At 45.5% G+C, this 20418-nt stretch overlaps 1 protein-coding gene across 3 annotated transcripts in view; it reads left to right on the top strand.

The window, feature by feature from the left end:
* PRKCE (protein kinase C epsilon) overlaps window positions 1–20418 on the top strand; it is a 683788-nt gene that overhangs the window by 211431 nt on the left and 451939 nt on the right. For all 3 annotated transcript variants that reach the window (XR_012325843.1, XR_012325842.1, XM_033838611.2), the window contains one exon: window positions 3949–4012. Coding sequence is in view for 1 of the 3 variants with exons in the window: in XM_033838611.2 (XP_033694502.1) it covers window positions 3949–4012 (64 nt within the window). In the remaining 2 variants the exon portion in view is untranslated. The remainder of the gene's footprint in view (window positions 1–3948; window positions 4013–20418) is intronic.

Raw genomic sequence — 20418 nt, 5'->3', positions numbered from 1 at the left:
CTGAGTCTTAGAGAAGATAGTTGCTTGCTTCAGGCCAGAGAGCCAGTAAGTTCACTGTTAACCACCATATACTGAGTAACTCCTAAGTGCCAAGTGCATGTGTGTCTCATGGAATTGTTACAATAACCTGTTTCACAGATGAAGAGACAGAGGTTGAAGTTCAGGGAGAATAAATAATTGCCTGACCTGTAAGTGACAAGACTGGGATTCAGTCCTGGTGTGACTCCAAAGGCTGTGTTTGTCTCCCCCATGGTTCTACTGCCTTGCTTCTGGCCTCAGCTGGAGGTTGAAAGAGAATCATAGTCAAAAACAGAGATAGGGGCTTCCCTGGTGGCGCAGTGGTTGAGAGTCCGCCTGCCGATGCAGGGGACACGGGTTCGTGCCCCGGTCCGGGAAGGTCCCACATGGAGCGGCTGGGCCCGTGAGCCATGGCCGCTGAGCCTGCGCGTCCAGAGCCTGTGCTCCGCAACGGGAGAGGCCACAACAGTGAGAGGCCCGTGTACCGCAAAAACAAAAACAAACAAAAAAACAGAGATAGTATCTGGGAAAGTGCATCAAATAAAGGTATGAGGTTCAAGGAGATTTGATAAATGGGGTTGCATCTGGGAGAATTGGGAGGAACCTGAAGCCGGGGAGAAGGAGCTGAGAAGAAACCCTGGGAATGGTTGGGAGGAGGGAGGAGGCCTGCTTTTATGTAGTGCCAGCTGCCTGGTGGTGATGCCAGCTATCATCTTGCAGGGGTTGTGCAGGGCTGGGTACCTACATTGCTTCATTATCCGGGCCACATGATCGTGAACAGAATTGTGATTAAGTTAATTTGGCCATGAAGTGACAAGGCATTCCACCCCCTTTTGTACCTGATAACCCCTCTATTTATCCACGTTGAAGTCCCACCACCCTGCATGGATTCTCAGAGCCCTCTCACTTGGCTGGCTGGCGCTCAGCCAGTGCTCTGCGGCCATCTGCCCAGGCTGCAAAGCCCTTTGTTGCTCTTGGCATGTTTAATAGCTTAATTTCTATTTTTCTGTTTGAAAATGCAGTTCATCGGCACTGAGGCAGCAGTGGGTGCTAAAATGGTTTCTGATTGCTATCTTGAATGTTAATATCCTAATACATTTTATCATCAATGACCTGTCCCCCGCCACGAGTTCTCACTCCCCTTTTGCAAAGAAGGGCACGCTGCCTGCCTTCCGACAGGCCTCGCGGCCCATCTCATTCCTTTGCTGTCTCCCTCCCTGCTTTTCTCAGATACCATTGCACTTTGCCAGTGAAATCCACAGTCGTGGGAAATCTTTGACTTGGAGGATATGAGAAAGTGTTTCATTTTGCCGGCGGGGTTTAATAGGGATGACCTAATCTCTAAGAGGCGTACATTATTTAAATTCCATGCTTTCGGACAAGGGGGCCCCTGATACTTTTGAACTGTGGCAGGGACAGGATTCTGGTTGGGCTCTGTTGTTTTTCCTGTTTGCAATACAGTGCAGGGGCCAGGTTATGCTCGTGGCACGGGACAGTATTAGTGGTGAGAGTGGTGGAGAACATTTTCTTTACCCAGAAACCTGAAATCTTTGGCATCACGAGTGTGTTATTTGGTTCTTATCTGGATCCCAAGCTCAAGGTCCCAAACCCAGGTGAGCGGTCGCTGTGGGGCTACCTGAGAGCTCCCTGCCCTCCCTCCCTCTCTGCCCTGACAGAGTACCTGAAATATCACAGGGACCTCACCTGGGGGGCATTGAAGACCCGTGTTGGTGGAATTAAAATTTTGAGGGAAACCATAAGCACTCTCAACCACTAAGAGGCTGAGACTGGAAATGAAGTGAGGCTCACGAATGGCTCAGGGAATCTGCATTAGGAGTGGAGTGAGATGTCGGGGGAAAGGACACAGGGAGCATCAGTTCAAGGTGAGTTTTTACCTCATAGGGAATATATGGTACTCCTGGTATAGCTGCCTCTTCTTCCCCTCTTGCCGCATTGGAACATCATTTTAGTACAGATCACCTGCCTTCCTTCCTTCCTCAGGAAGGGGCTTGCAGGAGTGAATAATCCCAGAATAGGCTCCGGGACACAGAACATTTTCCCACCTCCACAAAGGTTTATTGGGTGTCTCCTGACCAACAGACGGTACGCTAAACACTAGGGATGCAAATAGGCTTGTCATAGTCTCTGTCTAGCCGAGGAGAGAGACGTACTGGAGCCGCGGTTGAGATATGTATGTGTACTATAAGAACACAAGTGAGGGTAGTCAATTCTGACTCGGAATATCTGGAAAGGCTTCAGAGAGGAGGCAATAACTGACCTTGACCTTGGAGGAGGAGGAGGTGTTCACCAGGCTAACCCTTCCCAAGTAGTACTTGTTAAATGTGTGCCTGCTTCTCGCTGAGGACTGTGGAAAAGAAAGGGAGGGGCTAGTGGCTCCTGCCCTCAAGAAAACTCACAGCTTGTTGAGACCAGCCTGGCACATCTGAGCCAATTGGAGCTCTGCACAGACAGATGGGACTGTGGAGGCGGGGGTCGGTACCAGGGGTACTCAGTGATCCAGGGTTTCCAGAGTGGCTACTCTCTCAGGGAGGACATGGTCTCTGTGAGGACAGTGCAGACCCTGGAAGGATGTTAACTGCAAGCGGCCCAGCCCCTCTGGCTCTCCTCGTCATCCTGCCAGTAGCTTGCTGGATTGGGAGGTGGGGAGGGAGGGCACGAGGGTGGGTAGAGAAGGTTGGTGGGGAGAATTTAGCGACATCGTCTCTCTCCTTACAACCCTGGTAGAGGCTGGGGTTTGCAACACGCATGCGCCAGCATACCGCGAGCATGGTGGCCCTTCAGTCCCGCACAAGCAGCACTCGCATGCCCAGCCTTTGCTTATCTGTTGCTTCCACCTGGAATGCTTTCCCTTTCTTGCCTTCGTGAAGTCTTCGCAGGCTGCTCTTTTACACTGATTTCAGGTTCACCAGCTACTTTATATGTCATTCTCTGTCCCTCATCATTAAGCTGGGTTCAGCATTGTTCTATTTTTGTTTTAGACTCCCTAGTGAGATTGTAAACACCTTGAGAGTGGGAATAATGTCTTATGCTTTTCTTTTCTTTTCTTTTCTTTTTGCGGTACGCGGGCCTCTCACTGTTGGGGCCTCTCCCGTTGCGGAGCACAGGGTCCGGACGCGCAGGCCCAGCGGCCATGGCTCACGGGCGCAGCCGCTCCGCGGCATGTGGGATCTTCCCGGACCGGGGCCCGAACCCGTGTCCCCTGCATCGGCAGGCAGACTCTCAACCACTGCGCCACCAGGGAAGCCCTGTCTTATGCTTTTCTTATCTCCCGTGAGCAATTTGTGTAGTATAAAGAGCAGGGGCTTCTGTAGACAGTCTTGGCATTGGATCCCAGCATCGCCATTTACCTTGGAACTTTGAGCTCAGTTTCCTTATTTGTGAAACGGGATTTAACACAGGGTTTTTCAACCTTGACACTGTTGGCATTTGGGGCTGGATAATCCTTTGTTGTGGGGACTGTCCTGTCTGCTGTAGGATGTTTAGCACATCCTTGACCTCCACCCATTAGATGCCAGTAGCGTCACTCCCTCTCCAATCATAACAATCAAAAATGTCTCCAGATGTTTTCGTGTCCTCCAAAATGTTCCTTATGTAGGTGTCCCCAGTGTAGTTCCTCATGTCAGGTTTCCCTTGTGCAGCAAAATTGCTTCCAGTTGGGAACCACTGGGATGACACTACCTGTCGGGTATGCATCAGACCTCATTGTTACTGCATCTGGAACATAGTAGACATTCCACAAATGCTGATTCTCCTTCATCCCTAGTTCACCCAGCACTCGGTGTGTTGCAGATTCATGGATCGAATGGAGCTGTGACTCCAGGTTTTAGCAGTTTGGGGTGGAAATGCCATGAACTCCCGGGTTGCCCCTACAATGCACTAACAGAGTCACTGTCATTTTCTTAATTGCAGATTGATCTGGAGCCAGAAGGAAGAGTGTATGTGATCATTGATCTCTCGGGGTCATCGGGTGAAGGTAGGAGAGTGTGAGCTCTCGTCATTGTTCTTGTCCACCGACCCTTTTGTCTTTTGGTCTCTCCCTTCCCTCCTCGGCTGAGACATATTCCAGTGACATTTAATTAATTGGCACCCTTTAAAGGAAAAGGTTATTTTGAAGATGCTTACGCCTGTGTACCAAAAGGGACCAGCCATCTGTTAGCTTTGGTGGAGCAGAGGGAAGATTTTCGACTTAGGGAGTGAGGCCAGTAAAGCAGGCGTTCCTGCGCATGGGTGCCCAGGCGGGCTTCGGTGGGGCGGCTCCTCTCCCCGGAGGTGCGCGTGGGGTCAGCGCGTGTGTGGTGGCCAGGAAGTAAGACCAGTTGGTCTCACGGTATTCAGAAATGAAACAAATGAGGTGTCAAATTTCAGAATCAGAAATGTTACTTCTATAAAGAGGGATGAATGAGGAGTTTGGGATTAACATATACACACTACTATATATTATAGATAACCAACAAGGACCTACTGTATAGCACAGGGAACTATACTCAATATCTTGTAATAATCTATAAGGGAAAAAGAATTTATATGTATATATACATATATATATTTATATGTATATATACATATTTTTTATGCATATGTGTGTGTGTATAACTGAATCAAAAAAATAAAAGAAGTGTTACTTCTCTTTACCAGTTCTTTACCCAGGCAAAAGCTCTGCTCTTAAAGAGAAATAATGGGGTGAGGATATCTGCTCCCCACTAGCTGATTAAGTAGGGTATAAATGTTCTCTGATCGTTGGATTTTCCTTCTTTCTTCTTCTTACACCCTCTTCTCTCCATCCTGTCTTTGCTCACTTACTACCTTTCAAGGCTTTTCGCGTGTTGAGGGCTGAGCAGTCGGGGTAGAAGGGAAGACTGGACAATAAAACCTGTGGAAACAGGGAGATGGTGGCAGACTTGGGCTCTAGGGAGGTTGGGAATTAGGACTAAAGTTTAGTTACTGGGACCATCTTTCTTCTCCTCTTCTCTTTGTGGGCAGGGGACAGAACAGTTGGCTTTAATGTCATGGCAGAAAGATGAGACGAGCAAGGCAGGTTCTTCTTGGCAGTGAGAAAAAATGGGGATTAGAGGTTGTGGCCCCAAGGGAAAGGCACAGCTCCTGGCTGGGAGACTTGGGCGTTTTATAGCATCTCCCCAGAATACTGGGGATTATAAGCACAAAGTCACAACCCCACAGTTTTGGGGATGAAGCTCTAGTTTAAGTTTCTATAATGGAGGAGGGACTATGTAAGCAAATTTAAAGGAGCTGGTCAAATGATGCACTTGACAGTGGGGCCTGATGACTTTCATTTAACTAATTTAATCACCTGATTTCAACAGGTGTTCAGAATAATTCAATAATTGTGTGTATATGGAGCTCATGATAGAATTCAGTCCTCTCTTAATAGATCTCAATTATTTGGCATAGGTTTAAAACTTTAAACATCCTTCCAAAATTGGTCTCTTAACATTTTCTGCTCTTTATTGCAATTACATTTTGGTGTTTCCAACTTCCCCTCTCTACTCTCAGCTCTGAACAGCCCAGAATAGAAACTATTGTAGAAGATTTAGAGATCTAACAATATTTAGTATGAATTATTCAAGATGTACAAAAGGGCCTAAAATATAATAAAATGGGTACCAGTGTACCCGCCACCCAGATTAAGAAATAAAGCATCCAGTAAGGTAAAGCCTTGCCTTACTTTTAACACAGCGTGTGATCCCAAATTTACCAGACTTTACAATATTACAATGGTCTCCTGATTGTTGATACTGGTGAAACATTTGCTGAGCAAAATCAATCCCCCTTTTTCCTTACATAATGTATATGCAACAGGATAATTAACTAAATATGTATTCCCTGTGCCAAGACCCTGGGCAATCAATGGGAGGCTTGGATTATTTTTTTCTTTGAAAAGATTAACGACTTGCAAAATTATAGAAGACATCCTTTTTTACATTAGAGGGGAAGGATATGGACAAATGAATGAATAAATAAATAAGAGGCAATTGCTTTTTTTCTTCTTGCTTCTACAGTTTATTGCATGTGAATGACCAAAGCAGTTTTCATTAGACTGAACTCATAGCCTATTTTTTTTATCTCTTTCATCTAAAGAAAATAGAGTTTACTTCAGAAATGCTGACACATGCCAGACTCTGTCAAGTGTTAGCATGTGTTGCTCTGAAGAAAAGAAGTTTTTCTGCTTTTTCTTAATTGCTTTTCCTGGATTTGGAATTCTTTCTCTGGATAGTGGGAAGGACTTCCAGTAATCTCTTTCTAGAAGCTGATCTTGGTGTGTTCTGTTTGTGTTCTCCACATCTGTTCTCCCACTCCTGCTGCTGGGACTGTGAGTGCTCCTGGCCCAGAGGTGGCTTTGTTTTTGGAAGGATTGAGAGGGTGAGAAGAGGAATGGGAGAATGAGTAGCCACAACACTTGCTATCTGGGTTGCATGGGAAGGGTCCAGGGCAAAAACACGGTTGTCACACCCAGACTATGGGCATTCATTGATTCTTATTTAGGTCCCTTTCTTTAGTGAAAATTCCTAACTCTATATTCTGAGAAAGGGTGAAAAAGAGAATTGAAATGAGGCACAGCTGACATTTTCACCACTCTATTATTCTGCCATCAAGCATCCCTTCAGCTCACCTATTTCAAGTGCTCCAGTCAGTCCCATCAATGGAAAAAAAGATATTCGTAGCAATTGCACAAACTCTACACCACATGCAAATACCAAAGAGCCCAGAGAAAGGTATGGGGGTGAGACTGTGTGAATACACCCCCTTCTTCTGGGATGTGCTAAAGGATTCTTTTTTCTTGCTAACGCGCTGTAGAAAGCCTGGATGTTTACGTCTGCTAGAGCTGGGGTTAATGTGCTTTCTAACTATTTAATAAAATTCCATTGCTTTCACGTCCTGTGCAGTTCATCATAATGGGATTTGACTGGTGTGTGCTTTAGCTAAACCCGGCAACCTAACCCCAGGTGTAAGGGGTCAGGCTGGATGACAGTCAAGGTCATTTCTGGTCATGCAATTTTGATCGTCGGTATAATGTGAATAGACATCTATCAGAGCTCAAGGCTGAAGGCTGGCTAATATCTGTAGCCAGTAGAAGGGATTGACAGGTACAGTGCCAGGAACTTTACCTATGTTATCCCATGTAGTAAACCTTCTTAGGATGTTTTGTGTGTTGCTCCAGGCTCGGGTGCCTCTTAGTGTTTGCTTTTATCATAAGTAATGGCCATGGGGCTTCCTCGTAAACATGGCACTACAGGATCACCAGATACTTAAATCAGAGCGTAATTAGCCCGGGCAACAGAAGCATAAGCAACAATGGATGTAGTTCTCAATTGTGCAAATTACTATTTCCTGTTGTGGACATTAGTTACTATTTCTTCCTTTTTTGTGATGTAATTTGTATATTACTTCTATTCTTCATAGTAATAGGACAGTGAACCATCATTTGCAGGCTCCCCAGAGGAGGGGCAGTCAGGGTCTGACCCAGGGATTTCTAGGCTCTTCTTCCCCCACCTTCCTTCCAGGTGTCGTGTTCACCCAGGAGAGTTTTTCGGAGTCTTAGGCAACAATAGAAAGAACAAGAAGTGGGCCTCAGTGGTATGTTTGGGTCCCCAAACTGTTTCTCCAATAAAATGCCAAAGATACAAAATAATTGGAATGGTTTTTGCAGCACGTCCATCACAAATACTGTGGTTAGATCAGGTTGTGGAATGAGTGCATATTGTGGAAGCAGAAGATGAAGAGGTGGGCTCAGGATCCAGCCCTCTGCCCTTCTTTCTATAGCCACAGGCTCCAGAAAGCATTCAATATCCTCTCTGGGACCGGCAGCAGAGAGAAGAAAGAGAGAGCCTTAGGAGTCCACAGTCCTGAATGTAAATCCTGTCTCCGGTGCCTACTAGTTTAGAGCTTCAGATTTCTCACCCGTCTGTGGGGATAATGGGATGTGTGGTAGGTATTATGATAGGACTGCTATAAGGACAGTGCCCTCACATAAAGGTGACGCTCAGTAAATATCCTAAAGGCCCTGGAGACCTGAGGGCAGGGAGGTGAGCAACGTTCTAACCCAGTGCCCAGGAAGGAGCAGCAGGCAGGGTATCCAGGGAAGCAGTTTGAGGGCAGGTTTCTGACTCTGGGGTGTGGCATATTCAAAAGGTCCAAGAATAGAGCAAGGTGACAAAGAGGCAACTCATAGAATAATATCTGTATCTGGCAGGGCCTATGAGGTTGCTTTTTGCAGAGTTCAGACCTTCCCATAGTTTTGCCCCATTTTCTGTCTTTCTCTTTCTTCCCAACCCTTCCCCCATTGAAGTATTTCCCAGAAGAACATTCTTTAGCTTGTCTGTGTCCTGTGGCCCTTAATGTTAGAAATGTCTCCTTGTCAGAGCCTGGGCTTGTGCCCTCTCTTCTCAGTGCAGACAGAACATGTTGTCCTTACACTCTCATCGGTCCTGGGTAAAAGCCCTGCATATATTTGAAGACAGTTATTAAATCTCTCTTCTTCAGGCTGAATCAATCAAACCCCTTAACCTTTCTGAAGAGAGAGTTTAGAAATCTTATCTCATCTTTGCAGCTCTCTTCTGGACTTTTTTTCAAGTTGCACAGACAGGTAGACATGATCAAACCTGCTTTGCTTCGTTCTAAAATGATCACGTGTGTATAGCAAGTATTACCCCCTGGTGGGAGATGGTGACTTCGAGAGGTCAAGTGATGTGCCTGTGGCCAAACAGTTGATTACAAGGCCCTGTTGGGTCCAGACCCCAGGCTACGATCCAGGGCCCTGCCTGGATCATGGCCCTAATCATGGCCCCATGAGTTTGCCAACAAAGACCTCCTCGCTGCTTTTAACATTTTAGTGCTTTTCTTCAGGAAGCTTTTTACAGAAATAGGAAGGTAAAGTTTACAGCTTTGAATCCAAAGATGACCCAGAAAGTCCCTTTCATAAATCAGCAGATCTCTTTTCCACTCTCTTTGAAATGAAAACTTCCATGGTCCCAGTTCAGTTCTGGTCAGCTCCTTCTCAGGCTCTCTGTAAGGTGGATCCTTAACTAAGTCTTGGTCGGACTCATCCCAGCAGGTTAGTAATCTTTCTTACCTGTGTCCATGGCAAGCATTAGAGCACTGCCTTCAGGGCTGAAATAGAGAGGTAGGCCTTCCTCTTGACCCTCTGCCACTGGTAGTTTTTATCTAGATAACGTCTTTCAGATTCCAGGGTCCCACTGATGCTTCAGTTCATAAGAAGTCTACCCTTTTCCTTAGAATTTCTGCATTATTTAATCCAATGCCTTCTGATGATCAGATAATTAAGAAGAACCATTCATTCAAATGAAAAGTAGTCACTAATGCACTTTAGCAAATGTGCCCAGTTTGGTGCCCATGCTGAATCGGGCGACAGGGAAGTGGAAAATGAGAGATGGCATTTACAAGAACACATGGCCCTTGACTTCAAGGAGCTTGCAATTCAATTAGGAATCCTAGGCTTACCTGAAGGCCAAAAGCATTAGGGAACAAGGCAAGGCAGTATCACATTGAGTGCCTAATTTGGTGTTACCAGGAGTTCTCCAAATGGGAATAAATTGAAGCCAGAATAACCAGGGAAGTTCAAGAAAGAGGCAGGGCTTGGGCTGAAAAGGAAAAGTTAGGTAGACTGGATTGACAGGGAAGAAGCAGGGAGGCCATTCTTTTTTTTCTTTTTGTTTTTTTAAATACTTATTTATTTGGCTACGCCGGGTCATAGTGGCTGCACAAGGGATCTTCATTGCCACATGTGGGCTCCTAGTTGTGGCATGTGGGACCTTGTTCCCTGACCAGGGATCTAACCTGGGCCTCCTGCATCAGGAGCGCAGAGTCTTAACCACTGGACCACCAGGAAAGTCCCAGGGAGGCCATTCTGAGTAGAGGGGATCATGCCATCATTATCAAAGACAGCTTTGAAGCTCTTATTTTTAGGTAAGTCTGGAGAGACACGATAAATTAAATAGATGCAATTTGTGTTCTCAGGGTGCTTCCAAACAGAGTCATCAGTGTGGTGGACAGACATTTTCAAACAAGAAAATGAAATACCTTAAATGATGAAGCTGTATTTGAAGACTGAAGGCAGTTCTTTCTGGGTGTGTCTTCATGGTCAAGGCTTCTCACTTACCTTGGTCACCAGGGAGAAGGGATGTTCTAGGTCAAGTATGGTCAAGTCTGGGACATCGAGTAGAGCACATTTGATAAGCATGGGACTTAAGTGATTAGGAGGTCAAGCCTGGTACAGGCATCCCTGTATATCTTTTCTGCACTCTCTTGTTTCTCCCTCAGCAGTCTTATGGAGTCCCATGGTAAGCCCTCCACCACCCTCAACCTTCTCCTCCTCTCCAGACTATCTAGCTAGTGTCCCGGCGTCAAGCCCTGACACTCCCACCCTTTTCAAGTTCTGTCCAGTCTCTAATGAGAAACATTGCTCGACATGTTAAAGGGAGCCCTTACCCTCCCAAATCGGGGATTTCAAAGTCAGGCACTTGCTCCAAGGAGCTGATAGGTCTGCCTCCTGTGAGGTGCCTCAGGCAATAAGATGGTGTCCTGCTCACCCCACGGCGTCCCCAGACATCCATGGACAAGTTGGATTCTCCAGTAGCATGTGGGGAACAGAAACAGCCTCAGCATTTGATAAGGGTGGAAATAACAAAAGTCAGATGTTCAAAAACATTGATCTTGCAACGTGTACCCCGCATTCCCCCGACCCAGCATCACTGCTTGCCATTACTACTCAGACTCAGGGAGTGGACCCTCTTTTTTCCAGATTTTTGTCTCCATCCTTTGTCCTGATAGAGTAAATGCTTGTTCCTGGAAGTGGCCACATGCACCAGATGAGACAGGGGGAGTCAGCTTGAAAGCAACGAGTAGCAAACGCCCATCAAGAGGTTTCTCATGTCACAGAGACAATGCTAAAAGGCTTGATGAGAAATACGCCAAGAAACCCTCATTTCCTTCCAGATAGGCTCGAGGTGCACAGCAGTTCCTCTGAAATGAATCATCCACAGTTAACAACACCAAATGCCAACCATTAGCAGATGAAAAACAGAATTGAATCCTGAGTGTTTGGAGAGCAGAGCCCTTTAGGATCACTACCAAAGCCTCCTTCCTCTCGGCCATTACGGGAGCGTAGATGTGCATTTTCTATTGACGTGTGTGCCTGTTTTACTAATGAAGTAATTGAAGGAGGGAGACTCAGGTTGAAGAAATAAGCTTATAGAGAGGGTGGGTTTATAATAGATCCTTAGTCAAGAAGTGGGCCCCGTGTTTCCTGGCGGGGCCTCCAACTCTGTCTCTGTTGTCTTGCTACACATCATTTCTTTGTCTTATAAAGAAGATGGTTTCAGGAAATTCATGTTTGCAGCTCAGATCGTGGGTCAAAGTGGCTTATAATTGAATTGTTTACTGTTGTTGATGTCCTTGTGATTTGGCTTAAAACAAAAGGGTATTTCCATTCATCTAACCTAATTTAGAGAGTTGTCTTTCAGGACCCATTACTTTATTCTTTTATCCAGTTGAAATTGGCCACTGCTGACAGTTTTATTGATTTTCCTTATTACCTAGCTTCGTTGAAACATTCACATTTTCACAATCAAGTGCATTCGCCATCTTATTCAAGCTGCTTTTATTTTCCTCCTTTGTTATAAATCTTTGGTGTGAGCTTGTGGGGGCCTGTGAGAGTGTGTGCTTTTGCCCATATACATACAGCTGAGAACGAACGTCTGTGAATCTCCCATTCTAAGCTCCCCTTCGTCCTCATTGTCCCTCATTGGAGTCATCATTTATTTACTTACCTAAGAAGTACTAGGCCCTGGGAGTATAGAGTTAATGAAGATGGTCCCTGCTCTAGGGCATCTGTACTCTTACAGAAGGAGGCAGGCACTAGACCAGTAAGTACAGTAATATGTTTTATCAGTTGGGTAGCTGTTGGGAGAACAGGGTGCAGTGGGACCACCACGGAGACTGCTCTTTCTAGAGTAGGCAGTCAGTAAATGACAACCACCGATACTTCCTTCCACATGCACACATCAGCTCCATGGCAACCATGAAAGGCAGGTAATAACTGTTATCCTCTTTTCTTGGTTGAGGAGGCAGAGCCGCTGTCCACTGAAGGTCATCCAATCAGAAGATAAAATAAAGGCAGAGTAGGACTTGATTTACCAAAATGTGAACTTTTCAGGAATACATCTGATTTATAGATTAATTTATTCAACATAGAGCTATTGGGCACCTTTTCCAGTTACTCTTCTCAGTACGAGGGGCACAGAAGTGAACAGTGAAAACAGAAATCCCTGTCCTTAGGCACCTTCCATTCTAGTGGACATGCTTGCCTGTGTGTCAGCTGTCTCTTCAAGATACATCACACACTGGGAACAGCAGTTGCCTCTGGGGAAGGGAAGGGGTGAATTTAGAAAGGAGGAAACCTTTCTTGTCAATGCCGATAATCTTGGTTTTCTTTCCCATTGATGGGTATGAGCTGCTAAAACGATTACTCAGAAAATTGGAAACAAAATGAATTAGGTGGAAATGTGACCATTCCCATACCTACGGAGACCGTGACTTGCCCATGGCCAGAGGTTATGACAGGTTTCAGAAGACCCAGGCAGAGAGGAATGACTGGCTTAATCCATAGCGTGAACGTCTAAGGGCAGGGAGCTCAGAAATAGTGCACATGGCCCACTTCATGTCCTCCGTCGCCCAAGACACCTCTGATTTGGAGTGGGAAATACTGAAATTCAGGATTCCCTCCGATAGTGCCCGTCACCGAGGACTGAATGCTCCCAACGTGGAGAGGCAGGTGGGCTAGGTAGCCAGATTCTGTGGAGCGAGTGATGATGAACGATGCACACAGAGCGTTCATTCCAGGGAGCCGCTGGCCTCTGTGTGCCCCGTCCTGCTGCTGAGAGGCTGCACCCCTCTGGATGGACAATCCCACGTGGGTGTTTTTACTAGTGCCAGGCAGCACTCTCCAGCGTTTAGGGTCAGCTGCTCCTGTCCCAAGCTTGGCCATCTCCACACACCGAGAGGCTTCGCTAGCTGGGGTCCCTTCTGCCCAGCTAAGCAGGGCGCACTGGCTGTCAGTGGGTTATTCCTACTCTGCAGACCCTCAAGTTTGCCTCTTTCCTGACACTGAGAATAATGGTCATGTTTTAGTTCAGAGAGCTGTTGCCTGCAGCAGAAACCCGTGGTCTCAACTATTAGCCAGGTATAAATTCTTTGGGAACTGTCGGGAAGAATGAAGTCAGGGGAAGTTAAGTCTGCTTTCAGGTGTATCTGTGTGTTATTGGGACTAGGATTTCGTAGACACCTGGATATTAGCTTTTGTTCCACAGTTGGTTAATTACTGAATGTATTGATTGATTCAACAGATGTATCTGGAGAGTCTGTTGCCTGCCCGGCACCATGCAAGAGTTGGAGAAACAAAGATGTAAAAGACATAGGCCTTGCCCTTGAGGAGCTCCCAAGCTAGGGCACGTCAGGCAACAAATCATCTGTTCCACTTGGACCTCCGTGGCCTCCTTGGTATACAGAGAGGGAGGTGGGACTAATGGCCCCTTGGCCCTCTGCAGTGCTGAGTTAAAACCAAGAGAAGTTTGCATAGAGCTGGGCACCTGGAAGGAGGAAGGGAGGCAGAACAAAAATTTTAAGCCAAATCTCTGTAGAGAGATTATTTTATTTAAGCGTAAATGGATCTGCCATTTTATCATCCCTATTTTACAGATGGGAAAACTGAGGCTTAAAGAGTTTTAAGAATGTAAATCAGGCTTCCCTGGTGGCACAGTGGTTGAGAGTCCGCCTGCTGATGCAGGGGGCGCGGGTTCGTGCCCCGGTCTAGGAAGATCCCACATGCCGCGGAGCGGCTGGGCCCGTGAGCCGTGGCCGCTGAGCCTGCGCGTCCGGAGCCTGTGCTCCACAACGGGAGAGGCCACAACAGGGAGAGGCCCGTGTACCGCAAAAAAAAAAAAAAAAAAAAAAAAAGGATGTGAATCACCCGGATCCTGTGAAGACGCAGATTCCAACTCATCAGTGGGCCTGGGGTGGGGCCTGAGGGGGACAACAGTTTGAGGAGTGAGAGTCTCTTAAGACCTGTGATTTCCCCTCTGAACCAGTTTCTATGGGATTGAAAATTAAGAGGGAAATCTGCTTTCTCTCTTGCCCAACTTCCAATCATTTAGTCTTTCTAAAGTCAAGAATTTTGAATCCCTTTTTGTTTAGTATCCTTCCCCCCACCTTCTCCTTTCTTCTGGAAAAGGGCTCGGAAGGCACTTGGCGTATTCTTAGGGAGGTAGGCAATGTCCAGGCCCTGGTGTTCCAGTCCCGGCTTTAATCATCGGCAGAAGGTCAAAATGGATATCATCAGTGCTCTTCAGCTAGGAGAACAGGCACCAGTTTATACCAGGAAACCGAAAAGCAACCAGTCAGGGTATTGGATTTTTTTGTTTTTGTGTTTGTTTTTCTATAAATACCCTCAAGTATTGAGTGGTGCTTGAATTTGATCCCACTGTGCTAATTTTCTCCTGATTCCTGGGGCTTTAATTAAAATAACTCACCCAGGGACCTTGCTAAAACTTACCTCTACGTGATCCTCCTCTGAGGTAGGCACGTTGCACCTGCCTTTAATGGATGGGGAAACGCAGGGGGAGTTCTGGGTTAGGTGCTGTGTACACAGTAGGGGCATAATTTTTAACTTGTCGCATAAATGAATGCATGACTAAATGAAATACAGGAGAAGTGTCACTATAAAAGGAAATTATGGAGAGAAACAAGGTGTTGGGACTGATGTTGCTTTGGATAACCGGTTGTTTCATGTTCCAGTGTACAGTCAGTTTCACGGGTGGGCGTGGGCCTGCATGATTACTTTCTGTGCCTAGCACTTATGAGGGGCGCTCTGAGGCCACCTCAGGGTCTCCACACACACCAAGTCCCCTATTATAATATCCTGTACCCTTCCTGTTAATTCAACTTCTTCTCTGTTCTTTCAGAATTTGATTTCAAGTTTGTCTCCTCCTGGGAGCCTTCCCACGCTCGCCCACCCACCCCAGCCTGCTGGTTCACACACTGTGCTCCCACACTCCTCTGTGTCTTTCTGTATAAGCATGTACTCAGATATTTACATTGTGTCTATAACTAGAGTCCTGGTTGTACCCTGCCTACCCCAGCGAGCCACAAGTTATTCAAGGGCAGAGGCTTCTAGAACATGGGCTTCGAGCTGAGAGCTGGCCCAGTGCACATGAGGCTCCCGGCTGGTCTCGTGATATAGCCGCGCTGAGCCTAGGGTGCTCTCCTGCCATTCGGCCTACACAAAGCCAGACTGGGAACAAGGGCCATCTCTGTAGTTGGGGCCTCTTTGTCCACTGGGGAGCCAGACCACCCCAAGCCATTGTGGGCCTGGCTATCATGGTGGCACCGACAAAGTCCATGGGAGTCCTGATATCACAGGGCCTCTTGGTGCTGGGCACGAGGCCCCCAGTTAGCTACACTGAATTCAGCAGAAGCAGCCTTCTGATGAAGTGTAGTGGGAGCAACCTCTTTACTGAAATCAGAAGCTTGGATTCTGTTCCTGGCCCTGCTTCCATTTTGAAGGTGAACGAATGATTGTTTCTGGCCCTCAGCTGGATGGCATCAAAGGCATTAAGATGCTATGATTCAGTGAATGCTCAGGAGTTTGGATTCTAAGATTTAAGACTCTCTGAATACAGGTGTGAGCCAATGAGAAGGTTTCCTAATCTCTCTTTATACTTATCACGAGGGAGCCAGACTCAATTATTCCTCAGCAAAACACAGGACCCTGAGTAGTGGGTGAGGCATGGTGGGTATCGTAAGAACTTAAAGTGTTGCCAAGACAAATAGGGAGAGAACTTATCCCGTGGCTCCTTAGGGCAGCTCTGGGACCAGAGGGGTAGAAGTTACAGGGAGGCAACTTAAGCTTAGTTTAGTAACTACTCGTTAGCAGTTAAGTACATCTGAGCAGTAAGTAGGGAGCTCTCCATCTCTGCAGGTATTCAGAGACTGAATGAGCATTTTAAAAAATTGTAGAAAAGATTCCTCTTCTAATGGTCTTTTGTAAGATGTGAATATCTGTAACAACTTCCATAAGTATCTACAAATGGAGGATCAGGGAACTGTTTATCTTATTTGAAAAAAATCCAAGGTCTGCATGGAAAAAAAGGTAGAGAAAAAGAGTGTATGAAATAATAGGAAAAGGGAATCAGCTGGATCGCAGCATCTATTTACAGAATAGTTGTATTTCTTGAAAATTTAGTCACAAATGGAAGTGTTGAAACTTGAGTCTTATTTCCAAAGATCTGGGGAAGGATTCTGTTTGAGTGGACCCCAAATTGTGTGAACCCCTCCTGGAAGCCTTTTTTAAGTGGAATAATCTCTTGTAACACCAATCTCCCTCCTTAATTCTCTCTCACATGGGGATGCACGTGGAGTTCAATTAAAGAGTGGTCCATTGGTTGAGCAGGTCCATGTGGGGGAAGGAAAAAGGGCAACAGAGGTCCCTGACTCGAGGGAAAACATCATTTTGTCATGCTTGTCCATGTCTGCTGGGAGGTAAGGATTTTCTCCTTAAACTTATGAGGGTATTGCATGGAAGCTACAGAAGTGGGAAGAAACTGAGGTTTCTTTGCCTCTTAGCCTCTTGCCCCGGGAAAGGGTTTGATTTTGGGTAGATAGCTTCTCACTATGGTGGGTGATGACGGCCATGAACAGGCTAAACCATTTACTGCCTATGTGAGGTGGAGGTACCAGGAAGGTAGTTGACAGCCTGCCCCCAACCGTTGACCTACCTTTTATCTAATGCTTGAAATTACCTTCAGAGCTTTCACACTGTTGTTGGTTTTTGAGGCCATTACATAGTTAACTCCTCCTTCCCTCAAAAAAACAAAAACAAAACAAAAACAAACAAAACCCAAAGAACAAACGAAAGATGAAAGACGAAATCCTGTCTTTTTAACCTCCTCATTCATGAAGTACCAGCAGCCAGATTTGCAGTCCCCTAAATTTGTGCATGATGTTTTCTAAAAAAACATGTCTGAAGGGCAAAGCAGTGAAAGTTTGAATAACTGAGTTAAATGTTATAATGGGAGGTTCCATTCCCAGAAAATGAAAATATCTTACAAAATCCTCTCATCATGTCTCATTGTGTAGACACAATTTTTAGTAATATTTCCGGCATCTTTTTTTTTTCCTTTTTTTCTCATTTGGTCATACGGGCAGCGTGTCAACCTGCTTAAGGGCTAGGAGGATCCAGCTGAGGCTAAATAGGGGCCTTTGCAGCCCCCTGAGGACCTTTTGCTGATTTGCTCTATTCCCTAAAGGAGAAAAGATGCATCTTATCACAAGGGCCAATATTTTCACTTTTTTCCTTACCCATCATTTTTATTTAACAAAAAAGGGCAGGAGCAATAAAATATTCAACAAATGCACAAGTGCTTTCTTTAGACTCTAAACTCTGAGAAGGCCAGGACTGTGTCTATTTTGGTCTTTGCTGGACTTTCTTGGCCTTAGTGCCAGCGTACAGCAGTGCTTAGGACATATTTGTTCCATGAATTAATGAGCGACCGCTGTCCAGGTGAACGTGGCGAAGGTGTGGAGGCGGCACCGGGGCTTGGCAGGCAGAGAGCACTGCTGTGAAATGTCATTGCTGGCTGGTGGCGAGTGTCCCTGTTTGGCCTGTGTGTTGTTTGAAGGCGAAAAGTATGAAAGTCAAGAACTGCCTGTAATAGGTGGGTTTGGGGTCACCAGGGCCGTCGGCAGTGCGCCTGGAGCCTGGACGACAGACTTCACCTGCTTAATTACAGATGGCCATCTAGCTACTCGACCTCTCCCTGGCTGTAATTATGACCCTTGTAGCCACTATACTGCCAGGCCGACTAGAATCACCTAGCGCTGCCTGGAGACGGACCTATTTTGCTTTTATTTTTAATTTTTTAAAACAGAAATCAAACCAGTGTCCTTTGGATTTAACACTCACTTCCTATATTGCATGAGGCCTTCACCAGGCTTCCTTGCCTTGGAAAACCAACAAATGATAATTCTTTTGTTTGACTTAAGGAAAAAATACCATCAGTGATTTGTTCCCTTGAACCAATCTGTCCTTTGGGATTGATTTAAATCAGCCTTACCTTCCCTCCCTCCTGCTAGTCATGTGTACCTATGAGCCAGATTAAGAAAAAATGTTTCTGGGACCTTTGCAGCCTCCGGGGCCCTTCACTGACCTTGTCTTTTCTTCCCCAAAGGTAACTACTATCCTGAATTTTGTGTTAAATTATTCTTTTTTTGCATTTCTTTATGATTTTACCACCTATATGCACGTTTTCTTAAATAATATATTGTTTTGTCTTACCTACTTTTTAGCTTTTTTAAAAGAGTACCATCCTATATAAATTCTTTGATTCATCCATATTGACGTGTGACGGTAGTTCATATTATTCCATTTATTAATATATCAAAATTCATTTATCCGTTTTCCTATTCATGGACATCTGGGTTATTTTCATGTTTTTGCTATTAGGGACAATACTGTATTCTGGGGCACACTTGCACCTATAGTTTTCTACATTATTTACTTAGGTGTGGAACTGATGTTTCAAAAGGTCTTTGCATGCCCAACGTTAGTAAGTAATGATAAATTATTTACTAGGTAATGATAAATTGTTTTCCAAAGTGACTATACCAATGGATGCTACCACCAGACATAATGTACTTCAGTTTGCAGTTTCCTGTTACTTTATATCCTCACAAATACTTTAAAACTTTAAATTTCTGCTAGCGTGGTGGGTGGTGTGTCATTATACTTTTAATTTGTATTTCTCTGATTATTAGTGAAATTGAGAATCTTTTCATGTATCTACAGGTTTTTGGTCTTTCCTGAAAAATATCTGTTCATTCCTTTGGTGCATTTTTCTGTTATGCTTTTGGTCTATTCTTATTGCTTCAGAGGCAGTTATATTTGTTGCAAACATCTCCCCCTAATTTGTAGCTAATCTTTTCACTTTCTCTGCAGCCAACTGATAAATAGAAATCCAAAGAATGAAACTTGGTGGACCTTGAACAAGTCATTTTTCACGTCTGGGCTTCTGTTTCTGCTTGGGTAAATGAGCACACTGATGTATCCCGCCCAACACTGAGTGATGGCAAAATGGGCTGATATGCAGGAAGGCACATTTTGAAAGTAAAACACCAAATACATATGTAGAAAGTCTAGTTTTCTTTCTACATTATCATACTGCCTCCATTTTTATACTAAAACATACTCTTTGGGAATATCTTTTGTTTTTGAGCTGCTTTTTTTAATAGCACTTGGTGCTTTTTTAAATTGTTTGTTCACTTATTTGTTTGTCCCTCTAGCATGTAAGTCCCAGAGGACAAGAATTTTATCTTACTTGTTTATCACTGCATCCCTAGCAACTTGGAATAGTGCTTGGAACATAGTAGGTGCTCAAAAACTATTTGTTCAATGAATGACTAAACCGATGGTGTTAGTAGTAGTCATGATACCATTGCTATGTAATCATCCAAATGCTGTTTTTAGGATTTGCTCCCTGTTCAAATAACTTTCAAACTGATGCATTGTATTGTTCAGTGTATCTCTGGCCTTTTCCTTTCCAGAGAGGGTGGGTGGAGCCAGAGGAAGGGAATTGTGCCCTAGGGAATCTGAGAGCTCAGTTTTTAGACTTGTAGCTGGGGCCCCCTGATGGGCTGGCACTCCTCTGAGGGCAGATTTCTAGGGTGAGACCAGAATTTCCCAGGCTATTTTTTTTTTTTCTCCTTCTGCATGGTTGCTGTCGAATTTGCTGCTTTTTCAAACGCAGTTGGCTTTTGCTTTGTTGCTATGGAAACCGGAGCTGATAGTTTGGGGGAAATATGTGTGCACATGAGTGCTGGGGGAGGGGCGTTTTGTGGAAGTGGAGGAGAACCAGAGCTGGGTGGTGGCCATGGACGTGGAGTAAGTGAGGACAGCAGGAAGAGACAGAAGTCTCTGGGAAGGCCCTGCCCACTTGGGCAGTGACTTTCTTCAGAGAGCTTTTGATTTCGAATGGTGCACACTTGGGGAACAGGCATCTCTTTGTAGATCTGCAGGGCTCCCCTGGCTCCAGTCCAGCCCTTCAGTGGAACATCTGGAAAGGCTTGGCCCCTCCCCATGCCAGAGCCGCTGAGCCCTGGAGACAGCGATCAATGACCTCTTCTTGGCTGCTCCTTAACCCGTGTCCCAGACAAGCGTTTTTTTGGGAACCAGTGAGTAACGCAGATCTTTGATGCCAAGGCTTGTGGGCTGCTGCAGGAAGACTTTCACTTTTGCTAAAAGGGCGGGAGCAGAGAAAGGGTCTGTGCAGGGAAAGCAATGAGGATTTGGCTTTT

This window comes from Tursiops truncatus, chromosome 14, assembly GCF_011762595.2.
Source record: "Tursiops truncatus isolate mTurTru1 chromosome 14, mTurTru1.mat.Y, whole genome shotgun sequence".
NCBI lineage: Eukaryota > Metazoa > Chordata > Mammalia > Artiodactyla > Delphinidae > Tursiops > Tursiops truncatus.
This window is presented reverse-complemented; position numbering and strand designations above follow the sequence as displayed.